This window comes from Camellia sinensis, chromosome 5 (assembly GCF_055761805.1).
Source record: "Camellia sinensis isolate YWXY chromosome 5, ASM5576180v1, whole genome shotgun sequence".
Classification (NCBI taxonomy): Eukaryota; Viridiplantae; Streptophyta; class Magnoliopsida; order Ericales; family Theaceae; genus Camellia; species Camellia sinensis.
In genome coordinates, this window is record NC_138965.1 from 42,919,513 (window position 1) to 42,942,161 (window position 22,649).

The following is a 22,649-nucleotide window of genomic DNA, read 5'->3' on the forward strand; positions in this document are numbered from 1 at the left end:
TTGCAACTATTCCATAACAAAATCAAGAAAAAATTGTGGAACTAATAAGAAACAATATAAATAATAGAGTACGAACGTACAGATTAAACCAATATGAGAATTGTTATGAGAGTATTGCTTTGAAACAATAGAGGAGTATAGAGTGTGTAACAAATAAAGTGATAATAATGGAACAAAAAAAAAGAAAAACTAGGGTTTAGTTTTTTTAGTCAAAATGTCAACTATGATATTTTTTTATTTTTAAAAGATGTGTACAAAGAATATTTTCATATAATATTTTAGGTGTTGATAGATGTCTATTATAGTTATTGTAATTTAGGATATAATTATCATTAAAATAATATTTCATTATGTATACTGAGGTAATCAAGTGTGTGGAAATAGAATTTCCCAATAAATGACTAACAAAAGGACTTAATCTTCAAATTTAAATAGTTTGAGGGAATAATTGTTGGGTTTAAAATATTTAAGGAATAAAGTGAGCGGGTTGTTTGGGATATCTTAAATAAGTATATTTTTTGTTTTTTAAGTTAAAAAGTTGAGGAAAAAAATATGAATGTTTGAGTTAACTTTTTAATTTTTTTTGAAAAAATATGTATTAAAAAATTATATAAATTAATATGTAAGAGAAAATTAAGATTAAAAATTATGCAACCGTAATTTTTAGTTTTTGATAAATAATAATAATTTTTAAAATTTTTAAATAACCTTCTATTTTTTGGAAGGATGCCTGGGCTTAATATAATTTGTCCAAATCTTAAATAAAAATTCTACCTAGGGCTTTCCCTGTCAAAAGAACAACCTCAGCTTGTCGCCGGAATCGCCACCATAACTCACGGTGAGCTTTTCCTAAACAATCTTTCCCCGTAATTGATTCAATCCACGAGCATTTTCTTGTGCTACGAGTGTGTAATTTTTTGAGTTTTTGTAGAATATTTTTACGAATTTTTTGATCTTGAAATGTAGATTCAATTTGGGGAAATGCAATCGTTTTGTGGGAGAGTTCGATTGGTTAGAAGACACGCCACAAACAGCTTAAAGATTGTCGATTTCAATTCAGTGAAAGGTTGTCCATTGATCAAACCTAATTCTTTGGCTCGGATTGAAGTGGGTGATGTCAAATTTGTGGGTAGTTCAGTTGATTGTTCAAATGGGTTGTTCTACGGATCGCTGGGCAAGTTCACTTCTCCGTCACCATTGGCATTGGTATGATTTTTGACTCATTTTATACTCTTTTAAGTTTTGGGTTTTCAATAATAATTGCAGGTTAGTATTCAAATGGTGGTGTTCTTGTTCCTGCAACAGAAGGGTGTGGTTTTTTAACTTTGTTTGTAAACGTGTATGATTAGCAAGTTAATTATAGTTTTTGGCAAGCCACTATAATAGGGGTGTGAGAGAAGGAAGCATTTTTTTTTTTTTTTTTTTTGTTTTTGTTTTGTAACTAGCGGTGGGAGAACAAAATGGGTTTGCACAGTTACATTTAAATTTTTAGGCAGCTTGATGAATGACGAAAACCTTTAAATTTTGTATCGTCTTAAGCTCGAAATATATATATATATATATATCTTTTTTGTACATTACTTTAGTTTGAATGTGCTTGAGGCATGCTGGTCTTCACACTCAATTGGAATTAAGTTACGTAGCTGTTTGAGGAATAGCTGTGTGGCTCTTTGGTGCTATATTAAGATGTTTTAGTTGATCACGTAGATTACTGGATTTTCCAAAATTGCTTGTTATATTTAAAATGAGAGATAGAGAAACATTATTATCCATATCCTTGTGATTTACCCTTTATTAGTGTCACAAGCTAAAAAGTAAAAATAAGTGGTGTTCAGCGGCAGTGATGCTTTCTTTCTGTTGTTACGTTTTTGTGGTAAATAGATTTCTTCTTATTATATCATAATTTGGTAAGTGACTCAAGGCCATGATTTTTTTTCTCTAAATTACTTTTTGGGTTATCCTTATGTGTGATGCTTCTTAATTTATTCTGGCAGACAAAACCCCGTATCAAAACAGACTTGCTCACGTCATCTAATAATGGTGATGTACTTTCAGTATCACTGTTATACAGGAATCCTAAGCCAGGTCCTTTTCACCTATCTATGGCACTGCAAACTTTGTCTGGTAGGTGCATCACAACAGTGACTAATTCAGCTGATTCCATTGCACAAGATGCTTCTGCTTCTGTCTCTGAAGTTGCTCCACGCATCAAATTTAAGAGGCTTGATAAAACAGCCAAGCATATAATGCAGGCATGCATCTTTTTTACTCTTATTGAAACAGATGGAATGTGTCATCTAATTTTCTTTAAGATTTTTAATTTTTAATTTTGACATTACGTTGCAGATTATTGATAAGGAAGCTGTGGAGGAAGTGAGGAAACAAAAAGAGCTACCTGATATAAAGCCTGGTTATATCATCCAGCTTAAAGTGGTAAGAAAATTGTTGTTGAGGGAAATGTTATTGTTGTTGTTGTGTGCTGGTCAGAACTAGAATTGCTGCGAGGAACATCTTTTGATTTGCTGTGTTAAATTCTTGGCATGATTAGGAAGTGCCCGACAATAAAAGGCGTGTTTCAATACTGAAAGGCATTGTTATAGCAAGGCGCAATGCTGGTTTAAATACTACATTTAGATTAAGGAGGCTTGTCGCTGGAGTTGGAGTTGAATCTCTCTTCCCACTGTAAGTAAACTGAAAATTCTTCTGAATTACTCAAAGTTATTTTGACATATTGAACTTCTGTTTAGTGATAAGAAAATGTGGAAATACCAAGTTTTAAATAAGTAATTATGAAAATTCAAACATATGACTAAAACACATCTTTCTAACCAGGTTACTCAAAAAATTAAGCATACATGTTAAAGAATGTTAGATGCATGTGTTAAAGGCACGTCTTTGCCCCAAAAAGGCCACAGCCTCATCAAAGCTCAAAGAAAGTGCCTCATTCTATATCCAATCATATCTTTATCTTTTATCTTTTATATCTTTTATTGCTATATTTTTTAATATTAGATTGAGTTTATGCATGATTACTTGAAATAGATATCTTATCTCTAATTTAATGATTAATTTTTAGTATGTAGAATTATATATAGTTGAAGTTACGACTAGTATTTGCAATGGGTATTTGATTTATTGGATGCATATTCCAATTGAAAAGATTTACATGTATTGATCTATTAACTATCTCAGTTCATATCTGTGGGGAAAAAAAAAAATTCACCTTTTTTTGGTTTATATGTAATATTGATATACTAGCAGATGACCTGTGCCTAAAGGCACTCTCAACATGATTTAACTCAAACCAAAATTAATGGTCCTTCCTAGCCCTAATACAAATTAAAGAATAAACATATAAAAATTCTAATAATTCAACAATTGTATTTTGCAGTAATGCAAATTAAATAATCCAATTTAAGGGAGTAAATTCTTCGAGATTCCAATATGAATTTTACAGCCATAAAAGTTACAACCTATACAAATGAGTAACATCAATGAAAATTCTCCTTAAAATTCAAAATCATGAAATATGAGGGAAAATGTACGTCTTTAATCTTTTAACAATTTAACTATTCAAAATGATAAAATCGGGATGCAAAACATTTAAGATACTACTCAATAATAATAATCAAATAGAAAATTACTCATGCCTATGAAACTCATAAATTAAACATTGTTAGCAATAACTAATTATCGGGGACACTTAATTATTGGCACACCAAAACAATTACTTGTAGTACATTCGAGCTCTCCAATGAACCCAGACAATTACTTGTAGTATATAGATTTCAGATACGAATATGATGAATCAGTAAGCAACCATATGCCACTACTTCTTAACCTATTAAGCCCCCCAGCTCCCATCTATTGACCCAAAAAAAAGGGACCAAAAAAAAAAAAGAAAAGATAATCGGAATAAAAGGAAAAAAAAATTCTATTAGTCACACAGCAAGCATGGATTTTTTTTACAACATAATGTAAAAAAAGAAAGTTCGTTTGGATATGTGGATAATCTGAAAACTAAAGTAAATGAGCGTGTACTATTTTTATTTCAGCAAATAAAAGAAAACGATTTCACACAAATGGATGGACTCGTACGCAATAAACTACAAACATCATAAAGCTACCTCAGATTTTATTTAAAAGTGAAAATATGAAAAATAAAGCAAATGAGCATGTACCCTTTCTATCCCAACATATAAAAGAAAGTGATTCCGCACAAATGGATGAACCCATGTATGTCAGAAAACTAACCGAGGCATTGTAACAAAACTTCAGACATTATAAAGCTACATAAGTTTTTTGCTTTCATTTATGTTTATTGTTTCATCATATTCAAATTTACCATTCCACCATCAAATCAACATGACAAATGAAAAGCATTCCATATAAATCCATCTGGTTTTTCCTTAAAAAAGAAGCAAAGATCCCATTTAAAACCACAATTCTTTGCTTTTCATAATTTTTTCAAATCCCAAGAACAGCAACAAAACACTTCCTTGGTCCACAGACTCCCAACAATCACAGCCTGCAATACAACTCAGGCAACTCTTGAGGACCCACTCAAATCACATCACCACCAGCTTAGATAGTCTTCTCCACTCTCTTTTGTACAGTGTCCTTGTCCTCGTTGCTGTATCACCCATTGGAACGTATAAAACCTTGGTTCTGCAGTATGCTTCTTTCAAGTTAATAGGACTGTAAACAATCTACCTATTCACTGAAAAGTCATCAAAAGATGTATCTTACAAAAAAAATAAAGAAGATAGACCAAAGAGGATTTGGTTGCTCTAATAAACCGAAGTAAAGAGATGGGGAATAAATAATGAGCTGACTTCAAGAAAGAAAAGAAAAATAAAAAAGAAGCTAGTATATGTTTAGCTATTAATGTTCCAGCTTGTTTCTAACTCAGTTGAACCTAATTTATTCAGTTTAATTCTGTTCGACTCAATTGTGTAGAAAAGGTAGAATTACTATAAAATACTTACTAACTGAAGCTAATTGTTGCTTATGCCCAGTCTCGAGTGGCCATCCTCTACCCTACTTCTAGATTGGAGTTGTCATCACTGGAGGAGTGGGAATGGGAGACAGACAGTGAGACACTTCGGACTTGTGAACCCACACTAACTCCGTGAAGTGGAATTGTGAAATGAAATTGACCCAACTCTTGACTCATTCTGAAATCCACCTTTTAAAATGAGCTTCACATAAGGTTCATGCAATTCAGTGATTAATATTTTTTCAACTATAGATCATTTTGCATAATCCAATTGATCAATCTAATATAAGAAAGGACATCCATTACAGTATATCACAAAATATTTGCGTAGTGACATCCAATTCAATTCCTTTTTGGCAATTATATCATAGAAAATATTTGTATTTTTCTAACTACGAACACAACGTGATCTAATTAATGTTGATTATAAAGGTCTATTATCATCTCCAACATTTCATGCTTGCAATGGACTACCATTCACAAACATTAGCTAACTCATAAACAATAGATAGAAGTATAATTGATTTGCTAGGACCTTCCAGTGACAGTGGTCCAGTTAGATGGAGGGAAGGGCAACAAAGTAGTTTTGAGATAGCTCTGCCGAGACTCTTATTATCTTCAAAATCACAATCACACTTGAAAAAATACAAAAGAAAAAATCTAATCTTTGTTCTAAGGTAATGGAATTGCATAACTTGCAGTATCATGAGGATGTGAAATTGGTTGAGTAAAAAAATTAAAAGCTTCACTTGAGTTCTCATGAACTAAAGATTGAGGTATGCTTATGCAGAAGATGTAAAACCAAATCAAATTAAGTTTTAAGTCTTATCAAATGGGGTCGGCTACATGAATCCTTCTTCTCCACACGGCTCTATCAAAGGCCATTTCGTCAGTCAAATTAAGTAGATCCATATCTCTATTTACAATGCTAGCCAACGTTAATCTAGGCCTACCTGGTCCCCTAACACTTTAATCTACCGTTACTGCATCGTATCTCTTCACTACTGTCTTTATTGGTCCCCGTTGAATATAACCAAACCATCTCAATCGATTTTCTCTCAACTTATGTTCTATTGGTGTTATTCCTACCCATTCCCGAATACACTCAACCTAATTTTGTCTTGTTTAGTTTTGCCATACATTCACCGTAGCATCCTTATCTCAACAACATTTATCTTATCTACATGTTATTTCTTGGTTGCCCAACACTCCATCCCATATAACATCGTTGGTCTAATAGCTATTTTATAGAACTTACTTTTTAGTCTAGTGGGTATTCGTTTATCGTACAGTACCCCAGACACACTTCTCCACTTAAGCCATCCCGCCTTAATTTTATGGGCCACATCCGCATTAATCTCCCTCGTCGTTGCGATAATCGACCCTAAATAACGAAAATGTTCACTCGTAGGCAGTTCTTGGTTCTCAATCTTCACTTCTCCTCTGCTTTCATTGTTGTTGTTACTGAATTTACATTCCATGTACTCTGTCTTAGTTTTACTTATCCGGAATCCTTTAGATTCAAGTGCTTTTCTCCAAATTTACAACTTTGTGTTAACTCATTCTCTAGTCTCATTCACTAACATGATATCATCTGCAAAAAACATACACTATGCCACGTCATCTTGAATATTTCTCGTCAACTCATCTATAACTAACGCAAAAAGATAAAGACTTAATGTAGATAATTGGTGTAACCCTACTACAATGATAGGAAATTCATTTGTCTCTCTAGCAGGTGATCTAATAGTGGTCATCACCCCTTCATACATATCCCTAATCACATCAATGTAATTTTTTGTCACCCCTTTCTTCTCCAACACCCACTATATTATATCTCGAGGCACTCTATCATATGCTTTCTGAAGGTCGATAAACACTATATGAATATTTCTTTTATTTTCTCTATACTTTTCTATTACTCTCTTCAACGATAAATCGCTTCCATTATTGACTTGCCAGGTATAAATCCAAATTGATTCTCCAACGCCTCTGTTATATCTCGCAATCAGTGTTCCATCACCCTCTCCCACACTTTCATTATATGACACATTAGCTTGATTCCTCTATAGTTAATGCAATTCTGGACATCTCCTTTATTCTTATAGATTGGTACTAAAATACTCTTCCTCCACTCATCTGGCATGTTCTTAGTCTGTGATGCACGGACACCTCTCTGAGGGCTCCGTACCAGTGTCGGACACGTGTCGGACACTAACACGCGTCGGACACGCAGCAGAGAGTGTCCCTTTTTTTTTTAAAATTTTTTTTAACATCCGGACACGTTCCGGACACGTTATTGACACTTTTAGGACACGTTCGTGGGTAATTTCATAATTTACAAGACTTTTTTGGGGGGTGATTTGTAAATAAGTAAAACAGATATATGCCCTAACTCGTCGATTAGTATAGAATAGAAAGGGAGAACAGAAGAGAAAGGGAAGAGAGGACCTGGTTGCTCGTCGTTCGTCTTCGCTCCTTGTCGGTCGTCACTCGTGTCTCGTTGTCGGTCGTCACATGTGTCTCGTCGTCGCCCGTCGTTAAGGTACACACTGCTCTTCTTTATTCTTCTTCGTCGTCGATCTTCTTCTTCTTCGTTCTTCCTTTTCTCTGATCTACTTAGTCGCTCTCTCTCTCTCTCTCTCTCTCTCGCACCCTCTGTCTGATTTGTTTTCTTTTATTTTTTGAGTTATATAATGGGTTATAGTTATTATTTTCTTTTATACAGACTGATCCGTCTCTCTCTCTCTCTTTCTCTTTTTTTTTTTAATTTTTTATTTTCTTTTTTCTCTCAGTTATTATTTTCTTTTATAGTTATTATTTTTTATTTGAGTACATAAATTTATTTATTTTTTAATCAGTTTTGTTAATTTTAATAATGTATGTTTATTAATTTTATTATAGGAACCAATTTGTGAATGATATATATGATGTTAAATTAATTAAATGTTTATTTTTAATAATTTTAATAGTGTTACTTTGTATATTTTATTACCTTTTAATGATTTTTTTATAATTTTATGACATATAATAAATAAAATTAATTATATATACTGAACGTGTCCCCAATGTGTCGTGTCCCTTATTTTTTGAAAATATGCGTGTCCGTGTGTCCATGTCGTGTCGCGTGTCTGTGTCCGTGCTTCATAGTTCTTAGTCAACAAAATTTTGCTAAACAACCTAATTAACCAAACAATCTCTTTTTTACCCAAACACTTCCGAGCTTCAATAAGGATATCATCGGGTCCTAAAGCCTTATTTGATTTCATTTTTTTAAGTGTAATCTCCACTTCAAAGTTTCTAATCCTGCAATAGAACCTATAGTTTTTATTTATCATATTACTGGCTATTTCTTCCCCTATTTACGTACCTCCATGTTCCTCATTTCATAGTTTATCAAAATAGTTCTTCCATCTCTCCTTAATCTTTTCATCCTTCGCCAATACCGTAGAATCCTCACTCTTGATGCACTTAACTTGATTAAAATCTCTTGTTTTTCTCTTCCGTATCTTAGCAAGTTTGTATACCCTATTCTCTTGTTTCTTACTATCTAGTCTAGTATATAAGTCATCATAAGCTTTCAACTTAGTCTCTCTCACTACTTTTTTGACCTCCTTATTAGCCAATCTATAGCTGTTAAGGTTTTCTTCGGTTCTATTCTTCTGTCACTTTTTAAAGCACTCTTTTTTTTGCCTTAGCTACCGCTTGAACCTCTTCCTTCCACTACCAAGTTTTCCTAGAGTTGGGTCCCGTTCCTTTCTACTCTCCAAGCACTTCCCTTGAGATTTTCCTCATACAATTGGCCATTGAGTTCCACATAGTGTTAGCATCATCTTCCAAATCCCAAGCACCTTCCTTTATCCATTCTATTCTTAAATATTTCTAGTTTATCCCCTTTTAGGTCTTACCATCTCGTCCTACGACACCCATCATCCTTCCTAGCTTGGTATTGCCTTTTAAAACATAAATCTAGTATCAAAATTCTATGTTGAGAGGCCAAGCTCTCTCCAGGAATCACCTTACAATCATTGCATTTTATGCGGTCCGCTTTTCTCACTAAAAAGTAATCTATTTGGCTCTTAACTGACCCATTCTTAAATGTTGTCAAATACTCCTCCCTCTTCTTATACATAGTATTGGCCACCATCAGGTCAAAAGCCAACGCAAAATCTATGATACTCTCTCTAGCCTTATTTCTATCACCAAAACCATATCCACCATGCACCATTTCATAGCCTAGTTTATCTATGCCTACATGGCTATTGAAATCTCCACCTATAATTAGGTTCTCTCCTACGGGTAAGGTTCTAAAAAGCGGTTGTGGTTGCCGTAACGGTGGCGGTGGAGCGGTTGCGGTTGCGGGATGAAAAGGCTGTAGTGTAACGGTTGCGGTAACCGGAACTGTGAATTTTTTTATTTTTCGCACAATTTGAAAAAAATTTACCGATACGCATATTTTTTTTTCATAATCATTTTTATTGGGTTTTAAAATAAATATTGATTAATTTTTGTAAATTTTTAAGTATGATCTAATATATTTCATATTTTTAAATCACTATAAGCTAAGTTTTTTTACATTTTATTTTCATAATTAATGACTTTATATGTCATAAATCCATATTACGCTTGTGGCAAAAAAAATAATTATTAAACTTAGATGTATAAATTTATTTTTTTAATTATTATACTTGTGGAAGCATATAGTTTTAAAAAAATAAATTATACATGCTAATGTAATCATATAAAAATTAAAAAAATAAATTATATAGATTTTTTTTTTTTTTAGTTTGGATCACTTGAATATTCATTTTCTTTTTGGATAACCTGTAAATAAAAATAAAATAAACTAATAAAAAAAAATTGACATGTATAAAATATGTATTAATATATAATTTTACAACTATTATGTTTTCTAGATATTTTACAAAAAAATCAATCACTAACTATTATATATGAGATAAACAATGATAAAAGTAAGAGAATAGATAAGAGCCTATATATATATATATATATATTTTTAATCAAGCCAAATAGATAATGACCACACTTATTATTATGATTATTATTATTTTCAAACAATATATAGACAGACACACACAAACAAAATGGTTGAGTGATAGCAGCTGAATAGAATAGCATAGGTTTTATAGTTTCAACAAATCAATAACATGTTCTTCTTCCCTCTTCTCTCTCTCTCTATCTCTTGTTACTCCATCTTCCCTTTTCATCATCCCTCTTTCCCCATTTTCTTTTTTTTTTTTTTTGGTTTTTTTTGAAAGAAGCAGTTCGAAACTATTACGAAACGGTGCGTAATAGGCTGTTACGGTCGTTATAGCACCGTTACGACCGCTACCGCAGCCGCTACGGCCGACACACCTGTGAATCTCAATCACACTGCAAAAGCGGCCGTAACGGGTGGTGGTAACCACCACATCCGTTACATAACGGCGTTACGTAACGGTTGCGACTGCTTTTTAAAACCTTGCCTACGGGTATCTCTTGTAAGATCTCATCCATTCGCTTCCAAAAATCCCTCTTAGTCTGATCATCTATTTCTACTTGAGGGGCGTGTGCACTAATAACGTTCACTATATTCGCTCCAATAACTAGTTTAACTAACATGATCCTATCCCCTTTCCTAATGACCACCACTATATTTTCCACAAGATCCTTGGCAACTATGATTCCTATCCCATTCCTGCGTCTATCCTTACCACTATAATACAGTTTAAAACCAGTATCTTTAATTTCCCTAACTTTCTCACCTGTCCACTTAGTTTCTTGTACGCATGCTATGCTAACTCTCCTCATAATCATAACATCTACCAATTCTATCGTCTTACCAGTTAAAGTTCCTATATTCTAAGTGACTACCTTAAATCTATAGTCTTGGACTAGCTTCTTTACCTGCGCTCGTCCAGAAAAATGCGGGAACCTTTGCCCATTTTTCACCGCACCTAGGCGTCGATGTGGTGCCTCTTGTTTACTTTTTGAAACACTCAAAGGCAGGCGCAACGAGTTACTTGAGGGGAACGACCTAGCATTTAAACGATTCAAAGTAGGATTTATTGTCATAAGGGATTCGAGCGGCTTTTTTACGTGTTGGCTGTCGGTTACCTAACACACAACCCTCCTTCACCTGGGCTTGGGACCGGCGGAGTTGTTAACCACCCCGGTAGAGTTATGCAGAAGATTTATTGACTTAAATTAAAAGGAGATAGAGAAATAAATTAGCTATAGACCAAATCATTTACTCCACAAAAAGAGAAGAAGAATACAGATCTTATCAAGTTTTGATATCGTCATCAAGCCCTAGGTGTCGAAGCTGCATACCACTCCACGGGTTGGAAGTGGCCATGGCAGTGTGTGAGGGAGGGGAACTGTTGCGGGGTGTTCATTGCAAATTCATAGACATAATTAAAAGGAGATAAATATGGCATTTAGAAAATGAATCATTCTCAAATAATATAGGGAAAGCCAAACATAAAAATACCCATACACATTCCACTCAATCACATTTCACGAAAATCCAATAAAATAAGAATGCTCCAAACTAACACTAGTTTTCCAATCCAACCCTCTAGAACAATATGTCCATATCGAAATATAACCTGTTGTATTCCATACAATACCAGCAACATTTACATAAGGTAGCTGATTAACCATTCAATGGCAATAGTAATAAATCTTTCATAAATCCCATAAGAGATTGCTATTCAGGTCCAAAAATTAGACCCAATGATGTGACACTATTAAAATATCTAAGTCATCTCTCTCTCTCTCTCTCATTTATTCTCTAATTATTGACCAATCATCTTGTTGACAACATCACTGGGTCTAGAAAATAGGTCTAGAAAGTGGACTTGTATATCATTTTCCATCCCATAATTTGGATTTTGTAGATATTAAACCCAAATTTTAAATATACACCTTGACCAAGTGAACCAAGATGTTCTCAGTGGAACATATTTGTCACCCCTTGGAATTCCCTAACAACCTTATTCTCAGAGTTGCAAGGTTAATTAAAATTTAACAGCAACTCATGAGTGGATAAGCAACCTTACCATCCAATAATACTTGCAAAAGATAAGAACAAATCAAATTGATAATGACTAATTTTCACATTATATTAATTAATCAGTGATTCATACATTTTGTCTAAAATTTTAAACACAGCAGATAATTCAAAGTAAATCAGAATGCTTAATGCGAGCAACCCTCCTGCCAACATTCCCAATTCTTCTGCTGAGTTCATGGCCACCTGGACACACACACAAACACAAACTCAAACACAAAGGCATAAACTGATGCCTTAAGAATGAGCCATGAAAAAGAAAGAACAATTTCGAATAACAAACTAATACTGTTTGTCGCCTTTAATTTTGTCAGAGTATCATCCAGTATAATGGCGGTGTTTGGGAAGCCAACAGTTGGTTTTTTTTTGGGGCTAAATTGCACAAAAGATAAAATAGGCTAAATAGCCAATAAGATAAAATGTCACATCAAACCGATAATCATTTCACTTTTTCTTTCACAAACATCACATCCAACTACAAAAAAATCCAACCCTCATCCCAACACAAATATTTTAGCCTACTAAAATAGCCAACTTCCCAAACGAGGCCATGTAGGTCCCAATTTTGTTAAATTGTCAATTGAATAAAAATTAGAATCATAGAGACCATTCAAGCATATAATGTGTATAAGAGAGAGAAGTATAAAAATTATACTTACAGCAAAACATGAGATACCTACAAAGATGAGAAAAATTGGTCCCTTTCCAGTCATTCTTCAACATGGGTTTCACAACAGTTTGGTGGGGTTGTGGTGGGTTTAGAGGGAGAAAGTGAAGAGAGGTAAGGGTGGGGCAAAATCACTGTACGGTGAGATCGGCTGCGTTTCGAACATTGATTTTGTTGATCAAACCATTCCATGACAACGATTGGTAGGACTTTACAGAAGGGAGGAGAGAGTCCGGTTGCAAATTTTCAAAAATGAGAGAGAGAGAGAGAGAGAGAGAGAGCGATGATAAGTGTCTTTCGTGTGGGAATTGTGAAGTTTTAGCTGTAGATTTAGAGATGGGATGATCTCAACCATCAATCCAATAGTATCTCATTGCCAGCTAGGACATTCTGAACCATTAGATTACATTGATCATAACCACTCATAGTAACATGTAGGACAAAATTCAAAAACCTTCTTGCTCTATTATATATATATATATTTCAAATTGGTTTCAGTTGTAAGTATATTTAATACACGTGTATCTCACTCACACTTTATGTTGCACTTGGTGCTTAGATTCTAGGAGACCTTGGTGCCTAGTGTGTCTTGAACCTTTAACAACTATGGCTAGAAGTAAAAGTAAGGCATAACTTTTAAATAATTGATTGTTAGGAAATATTGTAATGTATTTAGCATAACCCAATACGGGGATGCCATTTTGATTCAATCTACAAGTTGAAATTGCTTGTTTCTTGTTCATTTTCTTAAGACAACCTTCCTTTTCATTTATATGTGGGCCCACGATAGAGAATAGTCAGGTGTGGGTACTCTTGAAGTTGATATCTGAGTCCTACTTTGCTGCTTACATATTAGAGTTCTGGTATTCTACACACTCTGTCATAATGTATCTGAGCTGGCAGGGTTAGTCTTTAGTTTCCAAGAGTTTAAACTGCAAAACAGTGAGGTAGCAACCTATCATTTGGTATCAGCCAAGGTACATGAAAGGGTTCTTCTCGTGCCACCTACTACCAGGGATTTGGAATCTGTTCTTTCAGCGTAGGTGTCAGGCTGAGAGCTGGTCATTAAATTGTATCAAATCTTGATGGATTGTGAAGTGATTCATAAAGTTGAGACCGGATTGCTGATTTGTAATATGTTCTGTTTTGTTTCTCTTGCAAATTTCTAAGATGATTGCCATAAAAAGTAATATTTATAATTTCTCCTCCCTTGTTTGGTATTCTACGAAATTTGTTAGAAAAAATGGTTGCATTTCCTTAGAGATGTTACCAAATTTATTTCCACATTCCATCTATAAGTGATCATGGTTCTAAAAAAGCCCCAAGCCCTAACAGATTTTAAATTTGGATTAGACAATTTTATCCTAATCCCTTACGAAATTTGAAATCATACTGGCCAAGTCCTAAATTTTGCAGACTAGACTCGAGTTATTCTGGTTGGGCATCCCAAACGTTTAAATTGCCGTAACTAGCAGTCGAGATGGATCATATAATATATTTGTATTATTGTGTGATATGTGGCTTTGCATTACATGTTAATACTGTAGTTATCTTTCCACATCATCTGTTCTTTATTAGATTATTGCTTCACATGTTTTGCTAAATGAGTGGGTGATGACAGGTACTCACCTAACATAAAGGAGATAAAGGTGCTGGACAAGAAGAGAGTAAGGAGGGCCAAGCTTTACTATCTCAGGGATAGAATGAATCCACTCAAGAAGTAATAGCAAACCCATTTAGAGGTAGTAGTAGTAGTTGTGGGAGACCAAAAGATGTGTTGTTTTGGAAATGGTGAAGCTGGATTGCATTGCTGACAGAACAACTCACTACCTGTACGTTTTTAGTCCGCCTGTTACTTATTTTGTTTGTCGGATCATTTTTTGGATTTATTGATATTTGTTTTTGTATTTGCTGTGGTGGGTCATTGGGTGCAAAAAGCTAGGATTGCAATGGAATGCTTGGCAAGCTGCTAACAATGTTAAATTTCACTCTTGCTAGTTATACCACTGTCACAGATTTTCATGAAAGTGATAATAAGAATGTAGCTGTTATTTAATTAATTACCATCTGTAGGAGATATTTTTAATTCAAATGGCACTTAGTGTGTACTTAAGATGCTAGACAATAATGTTATCTAGGCTGTGTGAATAAAATATAGTTACATTTCACTCACCCTTTCCATTTTTTTCTCCCAAATCTCTACCCAAATCCATGATCCAAACTAGGGACAAGTATGGTTTGATTTGGTTTTGAAATAAACCAAGATCAAACCACTACTTGCGGTTTCATAAAATTTGGAAGAAAACCGAATCATGAAACTCTCGAAACTAAATCAAATCGAACCATGAAAACAAGGTTTGGTTCGGTTTGGAACCATGGTTTTTATGAACTTTGTTATCATTCACAATATAATCACAACTTGTTCAAATATCAAACAATAGATTATTATTTCAACGCCGCTACATCCACACAAAAATACCCCCCGACTCCCCCAACTGACGTGGCACAAATGGAATCCAAATTGCCCTTTTGGTGCTTTTGTTTCATGCTCCCAGCAAACACTCCCAAACGGACCAGCGACCAAACCAAACCCTCTCTCAGCAAACACTCTTTCTCTCTCTGCTCTCTTCAAACAAACCACTGACCACCACCACCGACGAACTGACCACCCTCCTATCCTCTCCTCGCTCTCCGGCATTTCTCCAATCCTCTCGCCCTCTCCAGCATTTCTCCCTCTCTGGCGGTGAGGTAAGCTCTGATTTTTAATTTTTTTTTTTGTTGAAACCTGATTTTTTTTGTTGGTTTTTCCACCCTCGATAGCTCCCAAAACCCTCCAATCATCTCTCGCAAATCAAAAGTAGTTACTGGGTTCAAGCCCAAATGGGAATTAAGCTTCCTTCATTGGTGTCTAAAAGTTGTTGAGTGGCTCATCTTTATCTTAAACCGGGAAACTGAGTTTATGTTGGCCCTGCCCTTTGCCATTTTGAATTGAATGCTTGAGTTTCTGTTGCTATTTCTCCATTGTTGCTCTCCATTCTTGATTTAGTTGCTTTATTTGTAATTAAACCCATCTGAGTTTTGCTCATGAACCCATCTGAAATTTCTATGGCTTCCTTGATTTGTAATTAGAGCTACTTTGCTCTCAAATGCTTGGCTGCTTGATTTGTACGAGTAACCTGTGTATTTTTTGTAACAATGAATTGGAAACTGTTGAGTGGTTTTTTGGGTTAAGAGTAATGAGAGAGAGAGAGAGAGAGAGGGGGGGGGGGGGGGGTTGTTCCATTTAATTCAGGAGTTTGTATCTAATTTACATCAAATTAGGATCTCATCTAAGGAAATTTGACAAATGTGGGGGGTTGTGAGTTTGCTTTTTGGGAGCTGCTGATTAGAAGTTGGAGATTATTGCTTTGGATTGGTTTTAGACTGCTCATGGACTTTCAGATGTTTGTTATTGGTGTGGAATGCTTTTAGTATTATTTGTATGGGTTGTTGTTTGGAGATTCTGAATTGGATGACTTCGATTCTCATTTTGCATTGCAAGAGTGATGAAATGTTTCAATGGAATTTTCTTTAAACAATTCTTTTTTTTTTTTTTTTTTTTTTTTTTTTTTTTTTCTGGAGATAAAATAAAAACTAAAAAAATGATGTTTAATTGCTTTTGAACTTTTTTTTTTAACCTCGCTTCATGCTTGACAGAATTGAAAATTCCCTGCATCTTGTCAACATACATGGCAAGATCAACTGAACCTTTACAGGACCAAAACATAATATAAAAACTCAATTCTCTCTCACCTTGTTTTATTTCATCTTTATTTGTCACAGGTTTGATGTAAACATTGTTGAGAATTGCAATACAGCTTCAAATTCTGAACACCTTGGAGACAAATCAACCATTTAGGTGCACGATTGCTGTTGATGCTGTCAAAGAGTTGCCGGAACTTTGTGCTTGTTGAGGGGCTATTGATGCTATGAACTTTTTTGATACTAATATTATTCATTATATTGCTGTAATTATTTATTTATTTATTTTTTTTTCAGAAGGAAATATCGCTGTAGTTTATACAACACAGAAAGTTCTTTGTGGTCCACAACTTTGTAGATGTTAAATACAACTTACAAGCATATATTTCAACAAAAACAAACAAAAAGGAAAAAAGGAAAAAAAATCAGGCTAACATATTTCAATCAATTCCTTGGGTTCACAAAAACATCAACTTCAAGTTTCCTTTCCTTGGCAAAGTTGATATGTTCATTCCATTTGGTGGAATCATCACCAAAAACACATTCAAGTAAAACTTGCATTTTCCAGACTTTGGGTGCATCATTGACAACCAAATATTATCTCAACAAGGTTTGCAACAGTTCTCCTTAAAGCCTCAAGTTGCAGGTGTTCAGTTCTGCAAAATTTCAGGGCTTAATGTACTAATTATATAGGTCTTTTTATTTTTTTATTTTTTTGCCCTCTATAATTATAGGTTTGCCCTCTATAATTTTTATTTTTTCAAAAAAAATTAATAACCACCTCTCTAAGATTTTTTTCTTTTTGGTTTTGAATATTAGTATTATTTTAGGGCATAATGTACTAATTATTTGGTTTGGCCTACTGATTGTATTGTATTATGTGATTGTTGAGTTTGGTGATTTGTTTATAGTGACTGTGGGGGGATTTTATTTATACCAAAAAAAATCATTAAGTACTCTCAATTTTTCAGTACATTCTATTTAAGCATTTAGAGTTTTAGGCCAAGGTTGGGATACTTAAAAAAAGTCAAAAAGTTAAAAGGTTATTCAAAAAGTTAAAAAGTTAATACTATTCACCAAAAGTCAACAATTACGGCTGCACAACTCACAATCTTAATTTTGCTCTACAAATCAATTTTAACAATTTTTTATTATACATTTTTTCATAAAAAGTCAAAAAGTTAACCCAAACATCTATATTTTTTCCTCAACTTTTTAGTCTAAAAAGACAAAAAGTGCACTTATTTAGAACACTCCAAACAACTCCTTATGGTACACCTTATAATTTTTCTCAAATTACTCTTTAAGGTATACCTAAATAAGAACAAAGTCGTTCGGATTTACAATGCTGAACAATATTATTTAGTTCGAATTTTTAGATCCGAACATGTTGACTTTGTTCGGATTTAAAAGTTCGAACAACAATAATGTTAAACAGGCTGAATATTCAATTTACATTAAAAAAATACAAAAATAAAAAATTATACTTTGTCTTTTATTTATTTATTTATTTTTGACTTCATCAAGCACACAAGACACCAAAGCAGATGAGACATTTTCAAACCAAACAGATGACCCAACAGCCCACCCTGCCATGCGGGCCAAACCGTGAGCACTCTTGTTCCGTGCGCTCAGTGTGAGGGATGCGAAAGCTACGGAAATAGCACTTCTTTGCAAAGGCTTCCTGCACAAAATGCCCAAACGACGATAGCAAATAAGCATCATCTCAAATAGCATTAATAATTATAATTGTATTTTAATATTTATATGAATATTTTATGGGGCAAACTTCACTTTATCTGTTTATGGTTTGAGTTGAGTGCGGATTACCTCCTGATTTCGAATATCACCACATAACCCCCTGTGGTTAATGGGGTGATGTGTACAGTTAGGCCAAGTTTGGCATGTCTTGAAAAAGATAAAAAGAAAAAAAGTCAAAAAGTCACTATCCTATTTAAGTCACATCATCTTATTTAAGTCACTTCACCTCTCTAACATATCACTTCAAACCCAACCTAAACCCAACCCATATTTCATAAAAAGTCAAAAAGTGCACTTATTTAGATCATCCCAAACAACTCCTTAGTTTTTCCATTGATTCTAACAGGCTCTACAGTACACGTGAGTAATGTGCAATTGGGCATGGAAAGATAATTTTTCAGCCAAATTAAGGGGTGGTTTGGCATCCCCTAAATAATCCATCTTTTTATCTTTTTTTTTATCATATCACCTCTCTACTTTTATGTACATCTTTTCGTAAAAAGTCAAAAAGTGCACTTATTTAGATAATTCCAAACCACCCAAATGACTAAAATGCCCTCATTTTCATCACTAATTTCCAAATCAGCCTTTTTTTCTTCATTTTTCAAAACACAACACATCTCTATCTATTTCTACAATCATATACGCAAATTCATATATATATATATATATATATATATATATTTGTGATCTTCATATTTGAGCTGAAATGGAGAAAAATAAAAACCCCCAAAAACCCAAAACAAAAACCTAAATTAATTTTAGCAGCATAATTTCTATCAAAAATTAATATATATATAATCTACAACTATATATATGTATATATATGTTGGGAATATGATACAAGAATAAAACTGTAACTATATGTATATAATTTGTAGCTATATATATGTATATATAATCTTCTTTGATTTCAATGATGATCCAGCTAAAGATAAAACCGATATTTTGTTCGAAAACCCATTTCCACAAATTCCAAGATTTCATTCTCTGAATGAACATCATTAAAAATCACAAATCAAAAAATAAATTTCTCAACCAAATCCACCAAAAACAGTATTTTCGGTCTCTCTCTCTCTCTCTCTCTCCCCCCATGACCGCGGCCGCGATCGACATCCAAATTTGAATCAACAGGTAAGGTAGACGAGAGAGAGAGAGAGAGAGAGAGAAAATTCTTAAATCTGCAGTTTTTTATTTTTATTTTTTCCTTTCTTTCTTGAGCTCATTCTTAAATTGGGTTACAAGTGTTCAATGTAAAACCTCTTAAAGACTAGCTTTGATTTACTGTGTCAACCTTTCTGGTATGAACTGAATGAATATGCTTGCCATTGATTCTGATGTCCACCATTGACTCTTCTATCTCTTGCTCTTCTCAAATGCACACCTATTGAATGAGAAATGTTAAACAAAAGTTATATATACAAGGGTAAAATAGTCTTTTTACTTTTGATGTTAATGGTGTTAACTGTGCACGTCACCCCATTAACCACAGGGAGGTTATGTTGTGATATTCGAACGTCAAGGGGGTAATTTGCACCCGGTCCAAACAATAGGAGAGTAAAGTGAAACTTGCCCTACTTATATTTTCTTTAATGAGTTGTTTCAAAAAACAGGTTTTATTATTATTCTTATCTATTATTTGATTTTATTCAAATTTTCTTCTATTGGCAAGGATAAGAAACAATGATGTTGATGATAATGGAGAGTTTTAGTGTGGTTGTTTGGAATTTTGAAGTAAGGAAGAAGGAGAAGAGAAAACAATTGAAATTTAGTAAAGAAAATAAAGAATGTGATTATGATGTATTATGAAAAAAAAAATATTTATTTTAGAATTTAATACATATTATCTTTATTAATAAATTTATATTAAAATATAAGAGGAATTAAAATTTTAAATTTTAATTATGATTTTTTGATTTTTTTTTTTGGACTAGGTCGGCAAGACTTTCTGAGCCCAATACTTTCCAAACTGCAATTGCTTCATTTTTCTAGTTGGGTCAGTGGTTCCTATATAGGTTCCATTATAATAATGAAAGTCGTTTATTTTGTAATTTTTTTATGTATAGATCAGTTGTGGGAAAAAAAAAAATTATAATTTGATAAGCGTAACCGTATGATTTCATCATATTTGTTAAAAAAAATTTTAAAATTTCAAAAATAAATTATTTATTTATTTTTTACTGATAGTTTAATAAAATTATATGGCTACAATTTGTAGATCAATTTGATTTTATTATTTTATTATTTTTATTATAGATAATGATAAACTCAAATTATTAAAATGAAACATGTGATAAAACCCATAAATTTTCTAGTCGTGTCCATAATATTAGGGGTGTGTAAAAAACTGTCAGTCAGTCAATCCACACCAATCCATGCTGACTCAATCAAACTCGTGCCATTTGAAGAGGTGAGTGAGCTAAGTTGAGTGAATTAATTGATAAAATTAACAAATCAACTGCTCGCGGATTAAAATTTACGATTCATTTTACTAACACATTGGAAGAAATTAAAATTTTAATTGAATCCCTATATCTAGGTATACTTGACACAAAAGTCTTCAAGACCATCATGGATACCAGCTTTCAATTTGGACTTGAATTTTTAAAAAGCCATAGGAGCTTGATTTATATCATTGGAGGTACCTCCAAAGAGACAACAATATCTTTGATGAGGTCTTAAATGAAAGGGAAGGTATCACAAATCAAAGGGGACAAGCCTATGGGCCTCACTGTCTGCTTGTGCATGAGTGGGTTGTGTATAGGGTGTAATTTGGGTAGGCTCAATCTGAGCAATTCGAACTTAGCTCGAATTTTTTTAGGGTTTGGATAAGATATTTTTAAATTTGGTACAGATTTGGACAAAAATTCAGAAATCTGAATTAAATTTAGACGGATTTAGGCAAAAACATCAAACAACCCATAGTCCGAATTATATATATATATATATTATTAGCCATTACATGATATTAAAGTAATTTAGATTATTAAATCATATTGAATATATATTATATATACAAATAACATAAAATCTTACTCTTTTTTTTTTTTTAATTTTTACTCATAAATTATAAAGACTACAATAGCGACATCTCTCTTAAATTATTTGTTTTGATGATATTAATGATTTTCTACATATAAAAAAAAATGTAAATAGAGTCAATTTTTAATAATTTAATAATGTAGTTGAAAAAAAAAAATACAATTCGGGCAATTTGGGCAATTCAGGTTTAACTTGGATCGCGTTTGGGTAGGTAATCTCGGGTTACAATTCGGGCTTAGGCGGGCCTGGGCAGATCTTAGCACAACTTAGGTTGGGCTTGGACAACCTCCTAACCCGTCCGAGTTGCACCCATAATTGTGTACAGATAGTTACATATATACATAGCAAATTAATTATTAAAAAAAAAATATATTAATACAAAAATTGTGGTCTCGTTTTTTTTTTTATTAGGTCTCGCACTATTGTGTCGGATTGTGTGATTACTTTATGTATACTTAAAAAAAATATAGTAACAAATTAACATAAATAAGAACACAAAATAATGGATTCATAAAAAATGCAAGGAAAAGAAAAGTTGCAATTAAATTCCATTAAAATAAACCTCAATCAACTACTGTTATATTTTCAGAGGCAACATTTTGAATCAGTGTAGTTGAGGCAGAGAGAACAAAGAAAAGAGCATTCCCGTGAACTGTTTATATGTTAGTGTAGGAAATAAAGTGTGAATATAATGATCTCAATAGTTTATTTTATAAAAAGTTTAATTGATCCAATCATATTTATTATGTTCGGTTTCAATTTTCTAGGCATTAAGTTTTTTATTTTTCGTATTTTTTTTTTGTTTGTAATGAATATTTTTAAAATTTTAAACAATTTTTTTACTTTTTTAAATGCATCTTATTTAAATGTATCTAAAAATTAAAATATTTGTAAAAAAATATTTTAAAAAATTAATAAATATAAAAGAATATGAAAAATGTACTGAATTTTCATATATATATATATATATATATATTTTATATTTTTGGTATTTAGTGAATTTTTTAAAGATTTTTTTCATAGATATTATACTTTTTAAATGTATTTATGTTAAGTATATCTAAAAATTAAAAAAATTGCTTAAAATATTAAAAGAAATTCAGTAAAAACACAAAAAATAAAAAATTTTTAATTTTCTGAAAAATGAATCTTAAGTTAGGAAACCAAACAAGCTGATTATGTTTAAAAAATATGATAACTTATTTTTAAAATCATACTTATCAGTTCATTTTTTTACGACAAAAATAAAATTATTATGTAGTAACCAATATCTAATTTTTTATTGCATCCGAGATGGGCATTCTCAGGGGACACAACAAGATCCCACTTTCCTCCCCTGATGGCTTGTGAGCCCAGAAATTATC

At 32.9% G+C, this 22,649-nt stretch overlaps 1 protein-coding gene across 4 annotated transcripts; it reads left to right on the forward strand.

Moving 5' to 3' along the window:
- Positions 1–728: 728 nt before the first annotated feature.
- On the forward strand, positions 729–16,781 carry LOC114274209 (uncharacterized). Of its 4 annotated transcripts, none has more exons than XR_014329443.1 (7): positions 732–838; positions 967–1,206; positions 1,995–2,252; positions 2,347–2,433; positions 2,549–2,682; positions 14,363–14,573; positions 16,564–16,781. XR_014329443.1 is itself a non-coding variant. In XM_082868720.1 (6 exons), exons 2-6 carry the CDS (start codon positions 982–984, stop codon positions 14,463–14,465), a joined length of 807 nt encoding a protein of 268 aa, XP_082724846.1. In that variant the 5' UTR covers positions 729–838; positions 967–981; the 3' UTR covers positions 14,466–14,801. The 4 variants fall into 4 exon arrangements, 2 of the variants coding, with proteins under 2 accessions (XP_082724846.1, XP_082724847.1); XR_014329444.1 differs by having other exon boundaries at positions 756–866; XM_082868720.1 differs by lacking the exon at positions 16,564–16,781 and having other exon boundaries at positions 729–838; positions 14,363–14,801.
- The last annotated feature ends 5,868 nt before the right edge of the window (positions 16,782–22,649 follow it).

Excerpts from the sequence above, each read along its gene's own strand:
- LOC114274209 (XM_082868720.1), top strand. The coding sequence starts at position 982 with ATGCAATCGTTTTGTGGGAGAGTTCGATTGGTTAGAAGACACGCCACA. Across the intron at positions 2,253-2,346 it reads CAGCCAAGCATATAATGCAG|ATTATTGATAAGGAAGCTGT; the intron begins GCATGCATCTTT and ends ATTACGTTGCAG. Across the intron at positions 2,434-2,548 it reads ATATCATCCAGCTTAAAGTG|GAAGTGCCCGACAATAAAAG; the intron begins GTAAGAAAATTG and ends TGGCATGATTAG.